General features: G+C 40.2%; 1 protein-coding gene across 2 annotated transcripts; it reads left to right on the forward strand.

The window, feature by feature from the left end:
• Window positions 1-2,682: 2,682 nt before the first annotated feature.
• Window positions 2,683-17,820, forward strand: LOC119655863 (15-hydroxyprostaglandin dehydrogenase [NAD(+)]-like). 2 transcript variants are annotated; one of them, XM_038061984.1, is made up of 5 exons: window positions 2,683-2,800; window positions 8,783-8,882; window positions 8,955-9,359; window positions 9,419-9,570; window positions 16,787-17,820. In XM_038061984.1, the coding sequence occupies exons 2-5, from the start codon at window positions 8,790-8,792 to the stop codon at window positions 16,905-16,907; spliced, it is 771 nt and encodes a 256-aa protein (XP_037917912.1). In that variant the 5' UTR covers window positions 2,683-2,800; window positions 8,783-8,789; the 3' UTR covers window positions 16,908-17,820. The 2 variants fall into 2 exon arrangements, with proteins under 2 accessions (XP_037917912.1, XP_037917913.1); XM_038061985.1 differs by lacking the exon at window positions 2,683-2,800 and adding an exon at window positions 2,907-2,927.
• The last annotated feature ends 1,674 nt before the right edge of the window (window positions 17,821-19,494 follow it).

Here is a 19,494-nt window from a genome sequence, read left to right on the forward strand (position 1 = left end):
GAGATCTCATAGTTGTTGAACTTCCCCGAAATGAATCCGGCTCTCAATCCCTTGAGCCTTCCCTAATTCCTTAGGCTTGGATGCGGTTGTTGTCACTATGGCTTTTGACGCCCACTGTTTTCTCCTGGGCGCGTCCTTCTGTGCTTTTGTTGTGGGGGCTTGCAAATCACCATCCAGCGTAACAATTCACTGTTGTTTCGCCCCGCGCAATTTTTCTACGATCGGTGCACCCCCATATCGATTGCGAATATCCTCATTTCGGATGTGATCCAGGCGTGCTACGCCATTAATCGAACGCAGCATCTTTGTCTCCTTTACCGCGTAATTTTAGATTTGAGGCGTTCGTTGATACGTTAATCACAAAGAAAACCAGTTACCAATTTCACAACGCAGTTCTCCATTGGCTGATAGCATAGAAATCGTTCAGTTCTGGACAGGTCACTAATAGACTGACAGAGATAGTGCTTGTTTCATTACGATCGGTCGACAAAAATTATATCATAAGTCGTCAGGAGCCAATGGAATTACAGCCGAATTGGTTAAATATGGAGGCGACCAATTACACCAAGTGGTTCATCAACTTATGCTCAAGATGTGGGACAGCGAATCAATACCTGACAACTGGCAACGGGGCGTTGTCTGTCTCATACATAAAAAGGAGGATACCACACATTGCAGCAATTATAGAGGTATTACATCTATAAGATATTCTCAACTATCTTGCTAGATCGGATAGCCCCATACACCCAGAACACTATTGGCCCATATTAAAGAGGTTTCACTACAGGAAAATCAGCAATAGATCAGATTTTTTCTCTGCGGCAAGGATGGAAAAACTGTTGAAATATAGCCATCAGTTGCACCCTATTTCATCGACTTTAAAGCCGCCTATGATAGCATAGCCAGGGTAAAACTGTACATGGCCATGAGAAAATTCAGTATCCCGATGAAATTGATAACACGGACTAGGCTAAGATAAAAGCAGCAGGATCACTCTCCTGACCATTCGAAATTAACAACGGTCTAAGACAAGGGGATGCCCTATCATGCGTCCTCGGTAACCTGGCCCTGGAGAAAGTAATTCGCGATGTAGATGTAAATGCGAGAGGCACCATCCTCAATATTGACATCATAGCAAGAACAGCTCGAGATGTCTACCTTCATCCAGATCGATCAGGCGGCCATTGGGGCGAGATCTTGGGCTGCACATCAAGGAAGGCAAGGCAAAATATATGGTGGTAATGTCAACACCAAAAAAAAACCAAACAGCAACATCAAATCGCACTAGTCAAACGGGAAGATTAAAGATAGGGACCGTTGATAATTTCTCCTATCTAGGGTCGAAAATCAGATCCGATAACAGCTATGATGATGAAATCTGCGCACGACTGTTGGCAGCCAACAGAGCCTATTTCAGCTTACAAAAACTATTCCACTCGAAACCCATAGGGTCAAAACTCTTACTGTACCAGACAATAATCTTGACAGACCTAATGTATTTCTTGGAGAGTTGGATTCTTAACAAACAACAATTGCGAACTGTTGGCCCCATTCGAGAGAAGAATTCTCCGAAGAATTTTTGGCGCACTACACGAGGATGGACGATTCTGTAGCCTACATAGCGACGAAATCTATGAGCGATACCATGACCGTCAGCTTGTGGATAAAATCTGACTCAATCGGTTACGGTGGACGGGGGATTTAATCCGTATGGATGAGGATGATCCAGCCCGAAAAGCCTATAAGGGTAATATCTATGGTAGAAAAAGAAAACGAGGCAAACCCTGCCTGAGATGGAATGATGGCGCTGGGGGAGGATATCAAATTGGTGGACCTCGACCCAAAACCGGGTTGCCCGGAGTTCCTTATTAAGGTAGGCCTAGACTGGATATCGGTTGTTGCGCCGTTGATGATGATAATACATTGAACTTATGGGGGTGGGGTCCCCATATTACATAGAAGAGGAGTGCAAAATATATTTTTTGACATTGATTGTAAAGGGAGGAGTGCGGAGGTCCAAAAGGGTTCAATTGCTTCAAGGACCCGTTCTTAGAAACTACCCAACCGAAAAATCTGAAAAAAATTATGGGGGCAACCACATCGAATTGAATATCGGTTATATTCAACGTATTCATATATTCATAGCTATGTATAAATGGAACCATGGTGTACCCAAATATTCTTACATAAAAAATCTCCAAAACCTGTCATGAATATCCAGTTGTTTGGATAATAGTTTCAAAATCCCTACCTTATTTGCACTTTTTCTCACTTGACTCAGTTTCATAGTCCCGAAATTGAATTGTCTATTTCATGAAAGCGTGTATTTCTCTAATAAAATTTTGTAAACATGCTTATTATTCCTTTGTCCTTCAGCATTTGTTTCGTCATTCAAGTGACTCCTAATACCGATAATATTCTAATCCTTCAACATTCTTTACAATCGCTGAACCAGACATATCCTAAACTCGTTTTCCCTTCTTGAGAATCAAAATCCCGGAAACATTGTGACCATTTCCTTTCAGCCTTTCCCGAAATGCGTAACCGAAATTCCAAAGAAATTCAGTGACTCATAGAAACAGGAACAAAACAGATACACGTGATTTTCCCATGGAAAGCTTCGAGCCCACCCTATGCACGCGATTTCGGCAGCGCTGCGCATAATCGTCTCCACATGGGGAGTGTATACCCAGGACCAGAGGTGGCCCAAAAGAGTCCTCGCTTTTGCTACCTACGACATTCTGCTTGTAGCCTTGAACTTAACGCTTTGGGCGTGGGTGCTTTTGTGCGGTTTGTTTTGGTGATTATCCTTTTTATAAATTTCCATATTTCCAAATAACAAAATCAATCATTGCAATGCGGAAAGTATAACAATCCTCGCAATTTTCAATTAACAATAATTGGGCCAATTTGGCTTACGTGTATGCGTAAGTGGAAAATAGTGCAGTGTACTAGAAAGGACATTTTTTCTTGAGTTGCTTTTGCTGGATGGAGAGGTGTCTGGATAAAGTGATAGTGGTGGTAGTTTGTGGAACGGGGTTTGGAGTACTACAAGATAGAAGAACAGAGCGTATGGGTGTAGTGTGGGTCCTTTACCCGCATTTGTCCTACTTCTGGCCGCCTGCCCCCCTAACATTCGAAAGGGCAAGGCGTGCTACGGTTATTAGTCGCATGCCGTGAAAGTAATAGTGTGTTTATAGGTAGGGTTATTTACATCTTGCAATCAGGGAGGCAGTGGTTGCTGTTCTTTTCTATCGCTGCCGGCCGCTGTCTCGTCGTAATGCATTCCAGTTGGTGTGACGGTGTGCTGACTTCTTACAGGAAAATGAGTCTATACATGTGGAATTCTGTAGGCAAACTTGTTGAAAGTTAGCAAAGTAGACAGTACAAGACGCGAAAAAATTAAGGAAACATAAAATGGATATAGTTTTCTTAGGTTAAGTGCCATCAATGAGTCAATGAGAAATCCGATAAAGCAGGAAGTAAATGTTCGAGACTACTCGATTATAGTCTACTATGGTGACATAATTGTGAACAACATATTCCTTTCGGCAACAAACATTACCTAACAATATGTTTACAATAATATCTCTGGGACACAATCAATTCAAGACACTGAACAATTACAGCTTAGTGGTGATAGCTTGGAAACCCGGAGGCATTATTGCTTACAGTTCTTGGTTGCAGCAAGCATTTAACTGTTGGCCACAAAATATTTATCAATACATACACCCCCTAAAAAGGATCCTCTGACTTTACTTTGCTATACATTCCAGTCCATATTTGCGCTTTATTTATGCACTTTGCAATCCGTCCATTCGTGTACTTTGGAAACCGAGCAAACACTTTAGACAAAGTGAATTGCGAGCCCTGCATAATCATAACAACAACATAGTCCTGCCGAATGGAGCTGTAGGGCTTACCTGCTTGCAGCATACATACATTTATATCCACTGATATACAACACAGCTGGAAGCAATTTATTAATAGTTTGTTCTCCTTGAAGGTAGTAAGGTAAAAAACGGTTGAATTCAGTAAATGTTGAATCATCGCCATTGAATGGCATTGAATAGTGAAATCCAAATTAATGAATTAGGATTGGTTTTTGTTTTCACACAGGAATGGATTCATACAATGCAAGAGAGAACGGAGCGTTGAAAAGTTTGAGAAGGCTCATGTCTGGAATCCATTCAATTGATACTCCAAGCAGTTAATCAAAAGCGCAATTTCTATAAAGTGCATGTGTTGGGATAGTATCAATGCACCTGCTACAAAGTTGTGATGGTAGTTCTGCATTCACTACAAAGCGGAATCACGGATCAGTATATCTAGGCGTGTGTATCAGATATTATATGTACTTTCACATATGGTAGATAGATTCTTGGTATTTCTGCTGTTTATCACTAGAGATGTTAAGGACGTTCATTTATATGTACAGAAAGCCCACATCGACTGATGTTTCTTCTTAAATGGTCAATTACTTCGCATTGCCTCCTAGAATCTCCCTCTCGAAACAATCTACCAGTTTCTCAAAAATCTAAGTTCTCATACTTTTTAATCAATAAAAATATAATTGCCTAAATAGCGCATAGTTCATTAGCCATGGTCACGCGCTATCCTTGCCAGTTCGTCGAAATATGTATCAGCTCCCTGCAGAAGCCCCCGAGAATTCTTCATCAATCTTTCTTTTCTCTGCACCACCCACGATGAAGTTGCCCCTCTTTTCTAATGAACGACCTTCCATTGCCACTTCCGATTTCTGATGAAGAAGTTTATGGGTGTCTGACCGGTACACCAACGTAGTTCTTCGTTTACGATTGTGTCAAGCTAGAGTACCCCGACCACCCGCTGGAGACCTATGTTAACGAAAGCTTGGAGCTTTCCAGTAACATTATCAACCGTCGGTATGAGAAACACAACCAAAAGGCTACCATAAGATCAATTGGATATATGTACCCCTTATGAACCAAGATCTAGTCTTTCTAGTCTTTTTAACAGAAAGGAAGTTGGACTGATCGGTCGGAAACTTTTTGCGTCTGTGTAGGGTCGTTTCCCTGGTTTGGGAATAAATATAATCTTCAAATATTACCAGTTGGTTGGAATATAAGCGTGTGCTAGGCAAGTGCGCTATATATTCCCAATGTATAGACCCAGGACATGCATGCCCTCTTTTACTAGAGTAGGAATAATGCCCTCGAGACACGCAGACTTGTATTTATAGAGCGCCCCTTTAACTCGTTCCAATGAAACTGCTTTGTATGACAGAGTCCAATCTACTGGTTGAGGGCTATATATGTCTGTCGGCCTCGAGATGAGATTTTGGATGCTGCCTGGAAAGTGCAATTCAAGCAAATCGTTTGCCGTTCCCTCATCGTTTTCTGTGTACCTCCTGCTCTGTAAACGTAGATAACGCAATTGCTGGCTACGTTCTTTGACAAGGATCCACTTTAGCTTGGAGGTTGCCTCAAGAGATTTGGTGTCTTCGTAAAAGCGTCTCCATGACGATCGTTTGGTTGACCTTATGCTCTTCTTTAGTGCTTTTTGGGCCTCTTTGTACCGAATCCAGCAAGCGGCTGAATCAGATTTTAATGCTCGATTGAGGAGCTTTCTTGTCATTCTCCTCTGTTTCGCCAAATCCATGGTGTTTTACTCTTCTTTAGCATCATGAGTGAACAACTCTCTTCGAAAGTTCCTCTCATACTGGTTTTGATCACAGTTAGATACTAGACAGCTACCTCACTCCCCCTTGCCCCTCAAGGGGGGAAATCAGTGCGAGTACACACGATTTCAAATTGTTTTGCCCTTGAGCATGAGCGAGATGTACCGAAAACCCGATCAGCTGTGTTTCACATACCGCCCGGACTTGCCAATGTATTGGTGAGATTGGCAAGTTTTTGCTTATGTATAAGTGAATACGTGAAACAACTTTTTGTTATATGGGTGAGCACGCCGTAGTACCAGAATAGCAAAAGCTTACCGATCTCTCTCTTACCAATACGATTTGACGAAGATTATGCCTTTTCCTTGTTTAGCGTCTCTGATGTGTACAGATAAGCTTCTGCAAGCACATTTGCAAGTGGGGTCATTTTTGTAAGGGTACTGCCTATAGTAGATCTACTGTGGTTTTGATCATCTGAGTTGTTTTCTCAATTCCAGTAATGCATTTGATGCGTCTCCCAGGGATCGTAACTCGAGCGCTTAGTTCTGTTTTGTACGCCGCCCAATCTGCCTTACGTGGATTCCGAAATGGAGTGGGTGGAGGTTGCGCATGTGATCAGAGAGCGTGATATCGGTTGACACTTAGAGAAAGTGGGTTCATTACTCAAATTGAGGATCTGTAATTCGGTTCCTACCAGATACTCTAGTAGTCTCGATCTCGAGATTTTTTCTAGCCGTGGGGCGCTCATTTTCGTACGTTACTATTAGTAAAAAATGTATTTTTGAAAAAAATTGCCATCACAAAATTGCACGTCCACTTTGAAAACAATATTAAGAAATGGCAAAGGTTAAATTTAATAATGGGTAATATCTATTTTTTCGCTAATTGTCTAAAATAGTTGGATATCTATTGAACGGACTAATTTATCCCAAGTATACAAAATCCAGATTTTAACTCTTAAATTAAATTAATTAACGTAGACACGTTTAACAATGGTAAATTATTCAATTCTTCTCAATGAGATTTGAATCAGAAAAGTAGGGTAGTGAACTTAAAAGAGAAAGCTGACCAGCTGGAAACCTATGGTTAGTAGCATTTCATAAACGGATAGTGTCATTATCCTGCTAAAAGGCAAATTAACTATCGTTCTGTATCCCTAAAAATAGAAGTAAGTCAACATCGAGAAGGTCCCAATATGCATGTTAAGTTAAGAGAAGCCAGTCGAACTTTACCGTATATATTATACTAAAAGCAGACCAAGTTATAAGTTACCACCGAAGTTACAACGCGAATATATTCTTGATTCCTTCCGCAATTCAAATCTATTTTTTTTTTAAATCTATCTGACCTGCTCATTCATCTGCCAAAACATCTAATCTAAACAGCTTCAAGTTTACATCTTATGCAGGACGAAAGGATATTTTTTCTTAAGAAAACGATAAAACAATGCTAACAATAACAATAAGTTGAAAGACAATCCAGTTCAATAATGCATACCTTAAACACAAAAAATTATAGCGGACGTATAATTTTGTGGAGGTCAATTTCGTAAAAAAGCATTTATCTCTGCAAAACGATATCGAGTATTTTCTGTAATAATAAAACAATTTTGCTTTATCCACTAGTAAAGTATCTCAACAAGCAAATTCCTTGAAAAACCAAATTATTTAAAACATTTTGAAACAAGTCGGGAAACCGGAAGCTAGACGCTTCAGGTATGAAAGGTTTTGTGTTTTTCTTTTATAAAGAGATTTGAGTGTGCATTTGTCCCATTAGCATGTAGCACGTAAAATATGCATATATTACGTGAAAATAGCCACTTTCAAGTGATATTGACATTCATAGTCTTGAATTTGCAGAGGAGCGATAGTTTTGACCTAGTATAACTTTGTTAGTAATAGCGTGATTTTTACCAAATTTGGCAAGGTCATCCTCTACACTGTAGCCTATATTGCTGCAAAATTTTGTGATTCTAGGGTAAACTTAAGGGAGGTTTTCCTGTCAATTACTAAAATTATAGTAATGTACTATTATTAACTTTATTTGAACAAGGATCGGTATGGCGGGTATTTCAGAGCCTAGGCACCATATAGTGAGAGACCCCTGATTTTTTTCAGATTTGTCGGTTTGATAGTTTCTGAGAATGGGTTCGTTAAAAAAATGACCACTTTCAACCCCCTGTACTCCCAACCTTTTCAACAAAAAACAAAACTAAGACCAGCTTCGAAAAGTACTAGCCGATACCTTTAATTTGATACCCCACAAAACTATATTTGATGGAAAAAAAATGTACACCCCCCTTTTGCATGTATGGGGACCTCCCTTAAATTCGTCGTAAAAGGATGTAAATCACTATATGCATGAGTGTTCACAGTTCCCACCTTTGTACCAAATTTGGTGTCAATCGCTATAATCGTCTCCGAGAAAAATGCGTGTGACGGACAGACAGACAGACAGACGGTAAACCGATTTTAATAAGGTTTTGTGTTTACACCTTAAAAATAGAATGGACGTATAATTTTGGCGAGAAGTGTATATTTGACGAGAGCATTTTTGCTTGTTGTAAACTACTTGGTAATAACTGTAGAATTCTCCTTAAATAAAATTACCAACATTTTATCTTATGATCGACAAAAAATAAAAATTAATCTTATTAGCTTAACTTTAAGAGTGGCATTGTCCGATCAGAGAAGTTAACCGTTGTTAGGAGTTGTTAGATTGAGGGGAACCGTTCTATTTAATTTTTTAGGTTTTTGTAGTTAACTAAGAAATAGTTACAGTCATTTCAGAATAGATAAAAGATTTAAGTAATAAATAAAGTAGCTAATCTTCCGGTTCCTTTCGTTTTGTATCTATTTTATGAACTCCTTTGTGCTTGATAAGTATTGCTCAACTCTTGCCATGAAAGCAGATACTAACGAAAGTGTAGTATTCCCGGGTTAGGACCCTTTACACACATTTATTCTGTGTGTAAATGGGACTTAAAAGATGAAGCACAATTAAATTTTCAGCTTGGTGCAAATGATATAAGCATGCACCTTAACCATAAGAAAATCACAAAATCTTTTATAATCTATTCCAGTTTTCTATATACATATTTAAAAAAAAATCTCTCTCTTCTAGAGGCGAAATGGATCTTAAAGGGAATGTAGCGCTGGTAACAGGCGGAGCCACTGGGTTAGGTCGGGCAATTTGTGAAGAACTGTTGAAACGCGGAGCTTGTGTAAATATCATTATAACAACAAAAGCAATCCTGTTGAACAATTTCAAGAAAGTAATTTTCCTTTTCGTATAGATCTCTATATGTGATCTCGACTCCGATGCAGGAGAGAATGCCTGTGACGAGCTTGGTAAAGCATTTGGTAAAGAAAAAGTCCTATTTTGTCACTGCGATGTTACCGATTACGTCCAATATGAAGATGCATTCCAAACCACCCTAGCCGAATTCGATAACATCGATATTGTCATTAATAATGCTGAAATTATGAATGATAAGTTTTGGGAATTGGAAGTTGACGTTAATTTGAATGGGGCCATACGTGGTACGCTATTGGCCCTACAATTTCTTGGAAAGGATAAAGGCGGAAAGGGAGGAATGCTTATAAATATCGGTTCGGCAGCAAGTGTGAAGCCGCAAATTTCAACACCAATTTATACCGCAACAAAACACGCTATTCTTGGGTTATCTAAGGCATGTGGGGTAAGTGTTGGATATTCAAATTCAAATCGTGAAATTATCTCGTATCTTTAATTTTTCAGGATTCCTATCACTTTAACCATACTGGAGTGAAAGTGTTAGCTATATGCGTAGGACATTTGGATACCGGTGCGTCTTCACATAGCAATCGATTCACTTCTTCGGTCCATGAGAAAGCATGGCAGCTGGATATGAAAGGGATTATCCCACAAAAGTAAGTTTTTTCCTTTAATAAACGAATCGATTTAGATCCTTCTATGATTAAACAGTTATCCTTTAACAATCTTTACTAATGCCTCAAAATAATGATGCTTGGCGTACTTTCGCAAAGGATTTGAAGTTGTAAGATCTGTTCTCTTGCACAGCACAGGAACCACCCAATATGAGACTATTCGGTAGAGATCATCTTGTGTGTTATTTCCACTAACATTCGTGTTGTTGCGTTTCAAGTCAGAACCTATTCCCCCTTAAGTCCCTGCAAGTTGAATTGTTCTGTCAAAGGAATGCAGATTTAGCCTCTATACTTGACTTCATCTGAGTCTCACGTTTTTGAGTTTTATGTTTTTAACTTGGTTCCATTTTGTCTGCGTGTGAGCTTTTCAGCTTAAACGTGATATTCCTGAACCCTCCAGATCTTGCACACATTTCTGCCTGTTTGTTATCAGCTCTAATCTATTCGAATATGTCAGCGTACGACAAACTATCCTTGGTAATTGGCATTTTTTATTTCGATTCTGCTTGTCTTTTTGTTTTTAACCTGGGTCCACCCTCACCACGCTAGCCGGCCCTTGCATCTAGAGCACTCGTTCTGGAAACAGAAAACATGTATTTTTTAGATGTCTCTTGATTTCTTAGAAAATCCTCTCTTTGGTACGATTAGGTGTCGCTGTCGAGGTAACAGATTTTTGCTTTCCTGGAGATGTATTTCTTCTTTCTGTGCCCTATTATAGTGGACTCTCGTGGCTCTCACTATGTTTTATATGGCATGTCACCCGTTGATAAATTATATCAGTTCTACACTTTCCACTCAAAGCCGGATGAAGAGTAATCCTCTGGATTGGAGCATTATTTTCTATGAGACTTGACAGCACCTTTTCATTTACTCCTTCACCTTTCAAGGCGTGCAGGATCCTCAACTCCAACTTTATTTTCCGATGTGTCTAAAACCGAACATCTATTCTTGGCTGCATCCTTCCTTATTATGGATGTTCTTCATAATGTCGCACTTCGTTCAAACGTCTCCTTTTCTAAATCACTTGTAGCACTATACACTAATGATCAAAAAAAAGTGGCCACCCAAACTTTTTCCGAAAATCCAAACTTGAACCCTAGTTTCTCCCCAATTGATAACAATTTCAAATATCTGTTTTACAAATACTATGGTAGGAAGTGTAAAGGCTATTTATAAATAAAAAACAAATTTTTTATTATTAATAAGAGGTATGTCCTCCTTTATTTTTAATAACATTATCAATTTTGTTTGGCATAGAATTAATTAGTACTTCTAAATACTCCTCGGAGATTCTATTCCAGGCACCCAAAACAGCTTCCCATAGCTCGTTTAAGTTGTTAATTGTCTTGTCGTGAATCTCACGATCAATATGGTCCCATATATTTTCGATGGGATTTAAATCAGGGCTTTGAGCAGGCCAATCAAGAGTCCTTATATGTTTTTGGGCCAACCAATCGGATATGAGCCTTGTCTTGCATTATCTTGTTGGAAAGTTAATAGGCGAGGTGTTCTGAACCTCGCTAGACTTGGTACCAGTGATGTTTCTAAAATATTTTTATATTCAGCTGAGTTGATTTTTGTATTCACTGGTACCCGGTGCAGTACACCTACTGTTTTTGAGGAAAAACAGCCCCATACCATTATTCCAGGGTTGCCTTTCTGCGTTTCCTGGATGCAATCCTCACTGTATTCCTCGCCTGACCTACGAAGACAGCGTTGCGGCCTGTCCGATCGAAGGCAAAATCTTGATTCGTCCGACCAAATGATTTTAGTCCAGTCGGTGTTTCGATGGTCTTTGGCCCAAACCAATCTTGCAGCTTTGTGCCTCGGTTTAAGAGCCGGAACTTTTCGACAGCACCGACTGCGAATGCCAACATCTTTCAAACGGCGTGAAATCGTGTGGCGACTTACTAAGTTTCCGCTGGCCGGCACAAAATCTTTAGATATTTGTGCGATCGACGATTTCCGATTCCTCAGCGCGTGTTGTTCCAACGCTCTCGTGTCTCTGCTATTCATTTTTCGTGGTCTTCCGGAGCCTTTCTTACGTGCTACACTGCCGCTTGCTTGATTACGTCGCAAAACTTGCTGCACGCCGCTTCTCGAAACTTCGACATGCGATTTTTTAAAAATTCTCACGATTTCGCGTTGTGATTTGCCAGACTCGCTTAGTCCTACGATGCGTCCTTTTTCTTCCTCCGTTAATTGCCTGTACGATCCTCTTCAAGTCCACCCAACTATTGGCCTATGCTGACGATATCGACATCATGGGAAGAACCACCCGAGACGTTCAAACTGCCTTCATCCAGATCGAGCAGGCGGCGCGAGATCTTGGGCTGCACATCAATGAAGGCAAGACAAAATACATGGTGGCAACGTCAGCACCGAAGACGAATCAACCAACAACATCAAACCGCACTGGTCAAACACAAGCACGAACAAGAATAAGGATAGGGGAATACAACTTTGAGACCGTTGACAATTTCTCCTATCTAGGGTCGAAAATCACAACCGATAACAACTACGATGAGGAAATCCGCGCACGGTTGTTGTCAGCCAACAGAGCCTACTTCAGCTTACAAAGACTGTTCCGCTCGAAACATCTCACCATAGGGTCAAAGCTCTTACTGTACAAGACTATGATCTTGCCAGTCCTCATGTATTCCTCGGAAACTTGGGTTCTTAGCAAGAAAAATTGCGAACTCTTGGCCGCGTTCGAGAGAAGAATCCTCCGAAGAATTTTTGGCCCCCTACATGAGGATGGACGATTCCGTAGCCTACACAATGACGAAATCTATGAGCGATACCATGACCGTACGGTTGTGGATAAAATCCGGCTCAATAGGTTACGGTGGGCGGGTCACTTAATCCGTATGGATGAAGATGATCCCACCCGGAAAGTCTATAAGGGCAATATCTATGGTAGGAAAAGAAGACGAGGCAGACCCTGCCTAAGATGGAGCGATGGCGTGGGCCAGGACGCCAGACAGCTTTTAGGGATATCGAATTGGTGGACCTCGGCGCAAAACCGGGATGTCTGGAGTTCCTTATTAAGGCAGGCCTAGACCGGATACCGGTTGTTGCGCCGTTGATGATGATGATGTTAATTGCCTGTAGAAAAAATGTATACACTTTTCTTGAGTTTCTTTTCAAACAAAATGATTTTTTGAAAATAATTCAAATATATGAATTTTTAATCTTCAAACTGATTTCTCCGCTTGCTTCCAGGACTCTACCAGGATTATCCTTGTGAAAAGTCCTTGAGGCAAGCCTAATTTTTGATGAGTTTTTCTTACTATCCTTTTCTACTAAGTTAATGATAATAATTACTTACCGCTGTTTTGGAGACATTCTAATTCGACAAATTATTAAAAATGTATTTCAAGCACTATTTCCACCTTTGAATGATTTTTCACTATTTCTAAATTTCGTATCCTTGCACTTCGTCTGTTTGTTAGGAACTGATGTCCTTTGATGTTCTGATGTCCCTTTTTATACCTGCTTCATTGCAAAATTACGAAAAACCCCGAAATATTACATGCGGCGGCAATATTTGACACTCTTTCGACACCAGGTAGGTGGCCACTTTTTTTTGATCATTAGTGTATGACTCGCAGGCCAAGTTGTTTACCATCGAAGAGCTACAGTCGAGGGATATCGACCACCAGTAGCCCATTTGTTCACTTCCAATAGGTCGGGTATCTTTCCCATAGTCATTTTGATCTGTACACCAAAGATGCGCATATCTGAAGAAAGTACTCGGGTCACATCAATAGGCATACACTTATCACCTATCCAAACAGTAAACCTAATGACACGGAATTTGGTGGACATCAACTTTGAGTTCAAGCTCTCCGAGTATACCCAAATGAAAGATCTTCACTGGTGTCTTATGAAATAGGTTCTGATTTTAGCATTAATTGTAAAGGGGGATAGCATTATTATGAGAGCTGCAGCCACGCTTTTCAGATGCCGAATTTCTTGGTTTCCCGAATCAGTGGATCATAGTTCACCTTCCATGTGTCTCCATTCAATGTTGCTTTTATAGGGGATAACGATTCAATATTATACGAAAAACGATTTATTTTGTCAACTAACCGCACACCAGGTTGATTCTGGAGAATATGGTGATCAATTAAGACCTGCAATCCTAAAACATGATGTAAGCAGAAATATCGAGTGCTGCCTGCGGTTTACATGAGTAAACCGGACAAGTCTCTGTGATCAATTCCAGTCAACCCTTTGGGGAATGGCGTCCCTTGTACTCGAGGAGCGCAATCAGATTCGAGTCTGCTATGAGGCTCAACTGAAGTGGCCCTTGCCACAAAACCTCACTGGAGGTAATCTGCTACCATGAGAGTCGAAATGGGCCTCTGAAAGCATATGTTCTAGAAGAATTCATGGAGAATCTGCTCTCGGCCCGGTTATTTGCAGCTGACACTCTTGTTGGAATTTCATGGTCGTTATGGGTTGTGCCCATGCCGTGGGCAGAGCACTTTGCGAACTAAAGCGTGGAGTGGCACTATACAACTCGGGCATCATACTCCTTAGTTACGGCAAAGGTGTTAGAGGGGCCTCGCATCCACTGCAGCTCCCCAGCACCTAGGCAGCTGTTTGACAAATGCAAATAGACAAATGACTTGCATTCATCGATCCGCTCCTGGTCTGACTTCATTCCAATGAGAATATTGAAAGATCGATCCTTCCAGTTAAGTGGTGTCAGCGCACGAAAAATAAGCGCGTGGTGAGTCTACTTGGCGGTGGTGTTATGCTACCTCGTCAACTACGCCCCTGTCGCAGAATTTGGATAAAGTACTCCGTATCCGCCCCGGGATGCTTCCCAGTCTTGTGTCTGCGGGATTCTGCACTGTGTCCTTTTTAGGACGGGCCAGTTGTTAGGATTTGTTGAGTGATGTGAAAAAACTCCTCTGGTTTTTCGCGTATGTTGCATTCTGAACACGACTGGAATGACTTTCGCCATAGTGTCGCGTCGCAACGAACTGCACACGGCAGAGAGTTTTTGCTTTAGTGTTTCCAGAATTTCAGCCATGCGAGTCTCACTGAGGATGCTGCTGACTTTGCCACCGCTGATTTGAAACAGGCCAGCAATGTCCTGCCTTAATGAATCGTGCCAACTTTCCAGAGGAATTTTCTATGTGGATCTTTTTGTTCACTCAAGTCGACAACACAAGCGAATTTTTTGACCATAAACATATCAGCAGCAATTGCACCGCAATACACAAGTGACGATAGCTGCAGTAGCGGCATGTCAAAACACAGTTGGGATGTAATCTCATCATAGATTTGAGATAGAATTCTCGGAGTTGCTGGGGATGCATAGAGCCTGTGACTACCTGGTGTATGCAAAGAATTCATTTTCGAAAATGTTATATCCCGAGCTTCAGAGAAGAAGAGTGCTGCGGCGAGTCCTGAACTGTTGCCTGCGTTTTGGTGTGGTGTTGTTGATGCCTTCGCCTCTACCTCCATCGATTCTTGTCACTCGTTTCCGCAATAACCTCAAATCGCACACACTTCCTGATGACGACCGGAATTGAGTCGCTACGAGTAATAAAGCAGTACTGGTCTACAAACAGTCACGTTCCCGTATTGTGGGAAACGCTCGACGAATTTTTGGAGCAACAAGGGGCGGAAAAATGTTGTACCTGCCCCCACCGAGTTGTTGTTATTTCTAATAGGAGGTAAGGACGAACCGCTCCACGATCAAGGGTTCCGGACACCCGACCAGACCACTGCGGGCACCAAGTCAGACGACTTCCGCCTGTTATCCGTACCGTGCCTTAGATTTCTTTTTCTCCTTATCTGGATTTGCATTTTATACCTAACTGGCAGGTGTGGTGATAGCTTCATCAGTGAGTAATATCCCAGACTGCAAAGTTCCTGCACGTTCCTCACCTACCCTTGAGACGTTGCGGTGGCATTCAGACTAAAGCTATTCATCTCTCCTCTTTTCACAACCGCGCTTGGGACCGGCTTTGATGGAGTTTATTACTATCAATAAAAGAGGAAAAATAAAAGAATTTAATATTGATCATGATTATAAAACGCTTACTATAACTTGTTAAGACAGTCATCAAACGCTTCCTCTATATTTCATTTTGACCTCGATACATTTCATTTCGACCTTTGGCTCTCGAATTTGTTGCTGTCAACCATCTGTGCCTAATTGCCGCCTTATAAATAATAGTGAGGGGCTGATATGATTTTATACTGATTCTCATATGCAAACGAGAAGTAAATATTTTTTTTTTCAATACACATAGACCCATGGAATAATTAAAAGAATGTAAGGGCTAAAAAATACACAAATTTCAATGACTTATTGGCAGAAACTACCAACGACCAAAAAAACCATGATGGAGCCCTAGACCCAGAGACGTATAGGTGATGTATGTAATATCACAAAAGTGATATAATCACTATCAAACAGGATATCACCGAGTAATACTTTAATGTATTATTCTATCATCACACTGTTCTTCCCAATGCAATTGGCAGAGGCGGTTGTCGAGTGCCAATCCCGAACACATTTGCGAATCTGTTCGTGTTATGATTCAATCTTTTCATGGTTGGCTTTGGCCTGGAAAATGATATCGAAAATGTTGTTTTCAACATCATGCATCAATGCATCAATACGATGCATTTGATGGAACATTCAAATTAGTTGAAATAAAATAGTTGGAATTGTGCATTCGACACAAACAGGAACACCTGCCTCATACGCTGCGATTAGTCTCCGCTCAGTTTGAATTTATGTAGAAATAACCAGTCTTTTTTGCTTTTTTACTTCACTTGCATGAGAGGTTCATTCTTCATTCATACCTCCTCCCGTACACTTTACACTACGAATGTGATAAACTTACTACTCGCAATATTTGTTAACATCGGCTGCCAAGGGTAATATGTGATGTTTCCATGTACGATTAGGATAATGAAAGATGATGTTTGTCATATAACTCTGCAATTTCATTTTTGCTAATACTACTAAGGTAAGGTTCTAAGGTTCTCCGCATCTTTACTGGTAGGCAAGAATCCAACCCCTCGCATTCGCTGCTATCCTCGTTAGTGCCATCTACATAGGCGGGCATTAGGGAACATTTTTCTTGTCAACCCACCCCTACCCCCATGTTATTCAAATGAAATTAATGTTTGAAAGATTAAATCATTATTATTTTATTTCCAGGACCGATCACGTTGCAAAGGGAATAATTTCAGTGCTCAAAGAGGCCAATACCGGATCGATATGGTTAATATCTAATGGAAAAGCGCCAAAAGAAATACCGTACTCCGTGGCAACCGTGTAAAATGATGAGGAAAGTGAATCTTTATCAAAATAGCAATACGTTGAACTGATTTTTTACAAGTTCTACTATAATTTTAGACCTTTACTACGGGAAAATTTCACTAGATTCTACTGTTAAATTAGGATGGATAGTTTATTTTGATTCTGTTATATAATTTATTTTCGAATGCTATATTTTTCATATCTGTGCAACTCATATAATAATCGTGCAATTTCCGGGAAATACTTGCATTTAATTTCATAAGATAGGTTCAGTAGAATGTATTCGTCTAGTAATAGGAGGTGAACACCAAAATACATTAATAACTAAACGAAATTATGCTAGAATTTATACAGTAAACCTTTTTACCATAGTGCAAGTAATTTTTGAACATTTTACCTATACCTACTTTATCTCATCAACAAATCATAGAACATACGAACATACAAAGCATTTGCTCTCAACTGTAACGGCTATAAGAATCTTGCGAACTCCTGACAAAGGAGTGAAACAACGGAAGCAAATACAACTGAAGCATCTTAAATGCTGTACTCCCCCAATTTCAAAGGTCCATAGTACAACAAAACGTACATAATGTATTTATAACGTCATGAATACTATATTATTAATATACTATATATTGTTAGCTTGTTCGTCCTTGTAGTGGTAATATTAGCATGTAACTATTTTATAGATACTTTCGTCGTACTTTCTTGTTTTTTTATTGACCATTTTACCTTTGCAAATGTTGAATATGCCGTTTTTTGTATATTTTTTTAAGCCTTATGTATTTTTATACCATCTAATCTAAAATAAGTCAAACTTATTTAGATAAACGTAGTAACAAGATATTATTCGATAATACATACCAAAGTTCATACAGAAATGCATTTTAAAGGTCTATACTGAAATAAAAAATGATGCTTGTAATATATATTAAGGACTTTTGATACCAACACAGCCATCATCCAGCACAATGGACTCTCTATCATTTGGGATGGCATTTACTTACGCCAGTAAGGTGTAGTATAGGTCCCAGAGTGAAAACGTGGATTGATACCCACCAATAGCGACAGCTCTACTACCAAACCCTATCTCCACCTCCACGTCGGGAGTTGTTTTTTAACGAAAAACTGCAGACGAAGAAGACGAGCTTCCCGCGCAAACAGGACAATTTATACCAACTGGTCCTTAATTTATGGAGCCACGAAAGGAGTCTCGGATTAATCGGCAATAAAAACGGACGAATGGTTGATAGAGAATAGGAGCTGCTAGGCAGCTAGCCGATGATACCCTATCCTAATATAAAACTGATACCGCAGTGTTACAAGAGATGCGCTGGACAAGGACCCGTTTCATATAGAAAAGCCACCATATCATATATTGCAGCCATCTCATGAGATATTTTGTTATATAATCGCTTCCGATTCCGCAGTGTTTCTTTTTGTATTGCATAGCTCACATATAAGACTACACACTGACGTTGAAACTGCCTGCCGATAGCTACGGATGACAAAGTTATAGGATTTTATATAAGAAAAAATAATCGAATTTTGTTGCAAATGCAATAAAGCGGGATTTTCGTTGTTTTAAGTTGTTTCTTCCGGTTTAACAATAGTGGCTCACAGATATAGAGACTTGCCTAATTTTGAGGAATAATTCGAATATCTGGGAAACCACTTGCTGTCCTATTGTTGTGATTCCCCAGATAATTGAAGCAGTTTGAACTATTTTAAAATGTCTATGAAAGAAAAATAGTGCAGAGCCCATGGAAAACAAGCAGTATTCCTTTGAACTACCAGCAAACAATTGTTTCCTGAGTGTAATTATGCGGTGTTTCCAGCTATTAATTATTTGAAATAATAAAAACTTGTTAAGGTTTTGTGTGAAGCAAAACCTTATTAGAATCGATTCGATGTCTGTCTGTCCGTCTGTCTGTCTGTCTGTCTGTCCGTCTGTCTGTCTGTCTGTCTGTCCGTCTGTCTGTCTGTCTGTCTGTCACAGCCGATTTATTCAGAAACGGCTAAACCGATTGTCACGAAAATTGGCAAGAGTATGTGATTTGCCGTTCCCTTTACATGCAGCAACTGACGCCATTTTGTGTTAAGGTTAAGGGGGGGCTCCCCATACATGTGAAAGGAGGGTGCAAAATTTTTTTTCATAAAATGTGGCCATGCGGGGTATCAAATGAAATTGACCACGTTTGAATTGAACGTCGCGACCTCTTAGCTTTGATGATTATGAGAACGTATAGGAGAGAGGGGCAATATAGATAGATCACAGTCTCGTTGGAATAGTGCTCCAGGTTCGAATTACAACATCGCCTACTATTGCCTCTGGCCATCAGGTGAAAGTGAATACGGAAGCCATCCAGCTAACAGAGGTTCTGCAGATGAAACATCGACAAATGATTTTCATAGCCACCTGAATAACGTTATCACTGATACGGTTACAAACAAATTTGACCCCACTCGACAAAAAAACCGGAGCAACTGGTTCGACGATGAACTGAAGAACGCTACATACCGGGCAACGCTACGCTCTCAAAGAACCCGTCGCGTACCAGTGAGATTTGAACCACGACCAGCCTTGTGCTCTAACCACTCAG

The sequence above is a fragment of the Hermetia illucens genome, chromosome 4, assembly GCF_905115235.1.
Source record: "Hermetia illucens chromosome 4, iHerIll2.2.curated.20191125, whole genome shotgun sequence".
NCBI classification, from domain to species: Eukaryota; Metazoa; Arthropoda; class Insecta; order Diptera; family Stratiomyidae; genus Hermetia; species Hermetia illucens.

Excerpts from the sequence above, each read along its gene's own strand:
- LOC119655863 (XM_038061984.1), top strand. The coding sequence starts at position 8,790 with ATGGATCTTAAAGGGAATGTAGCGCTGGTAACAGGCGGAGCCACTGGG. Across the intron at positions 9,360-9,418 it reads GGTTATCTAAGGCATGTGGG|GATTCCTATCACTTTAACCA; the intron begins GTAAGTGTTGGA and ends TTAATTTTTCAG. Across the intron at positions 9,571-16,786 it reads AAAGGGATTATCCCACAAAA|GACCGATCACGTTGCAAAGG; the intron begins GTAAGTTTTTTC and ends TTTTATTTCCAG.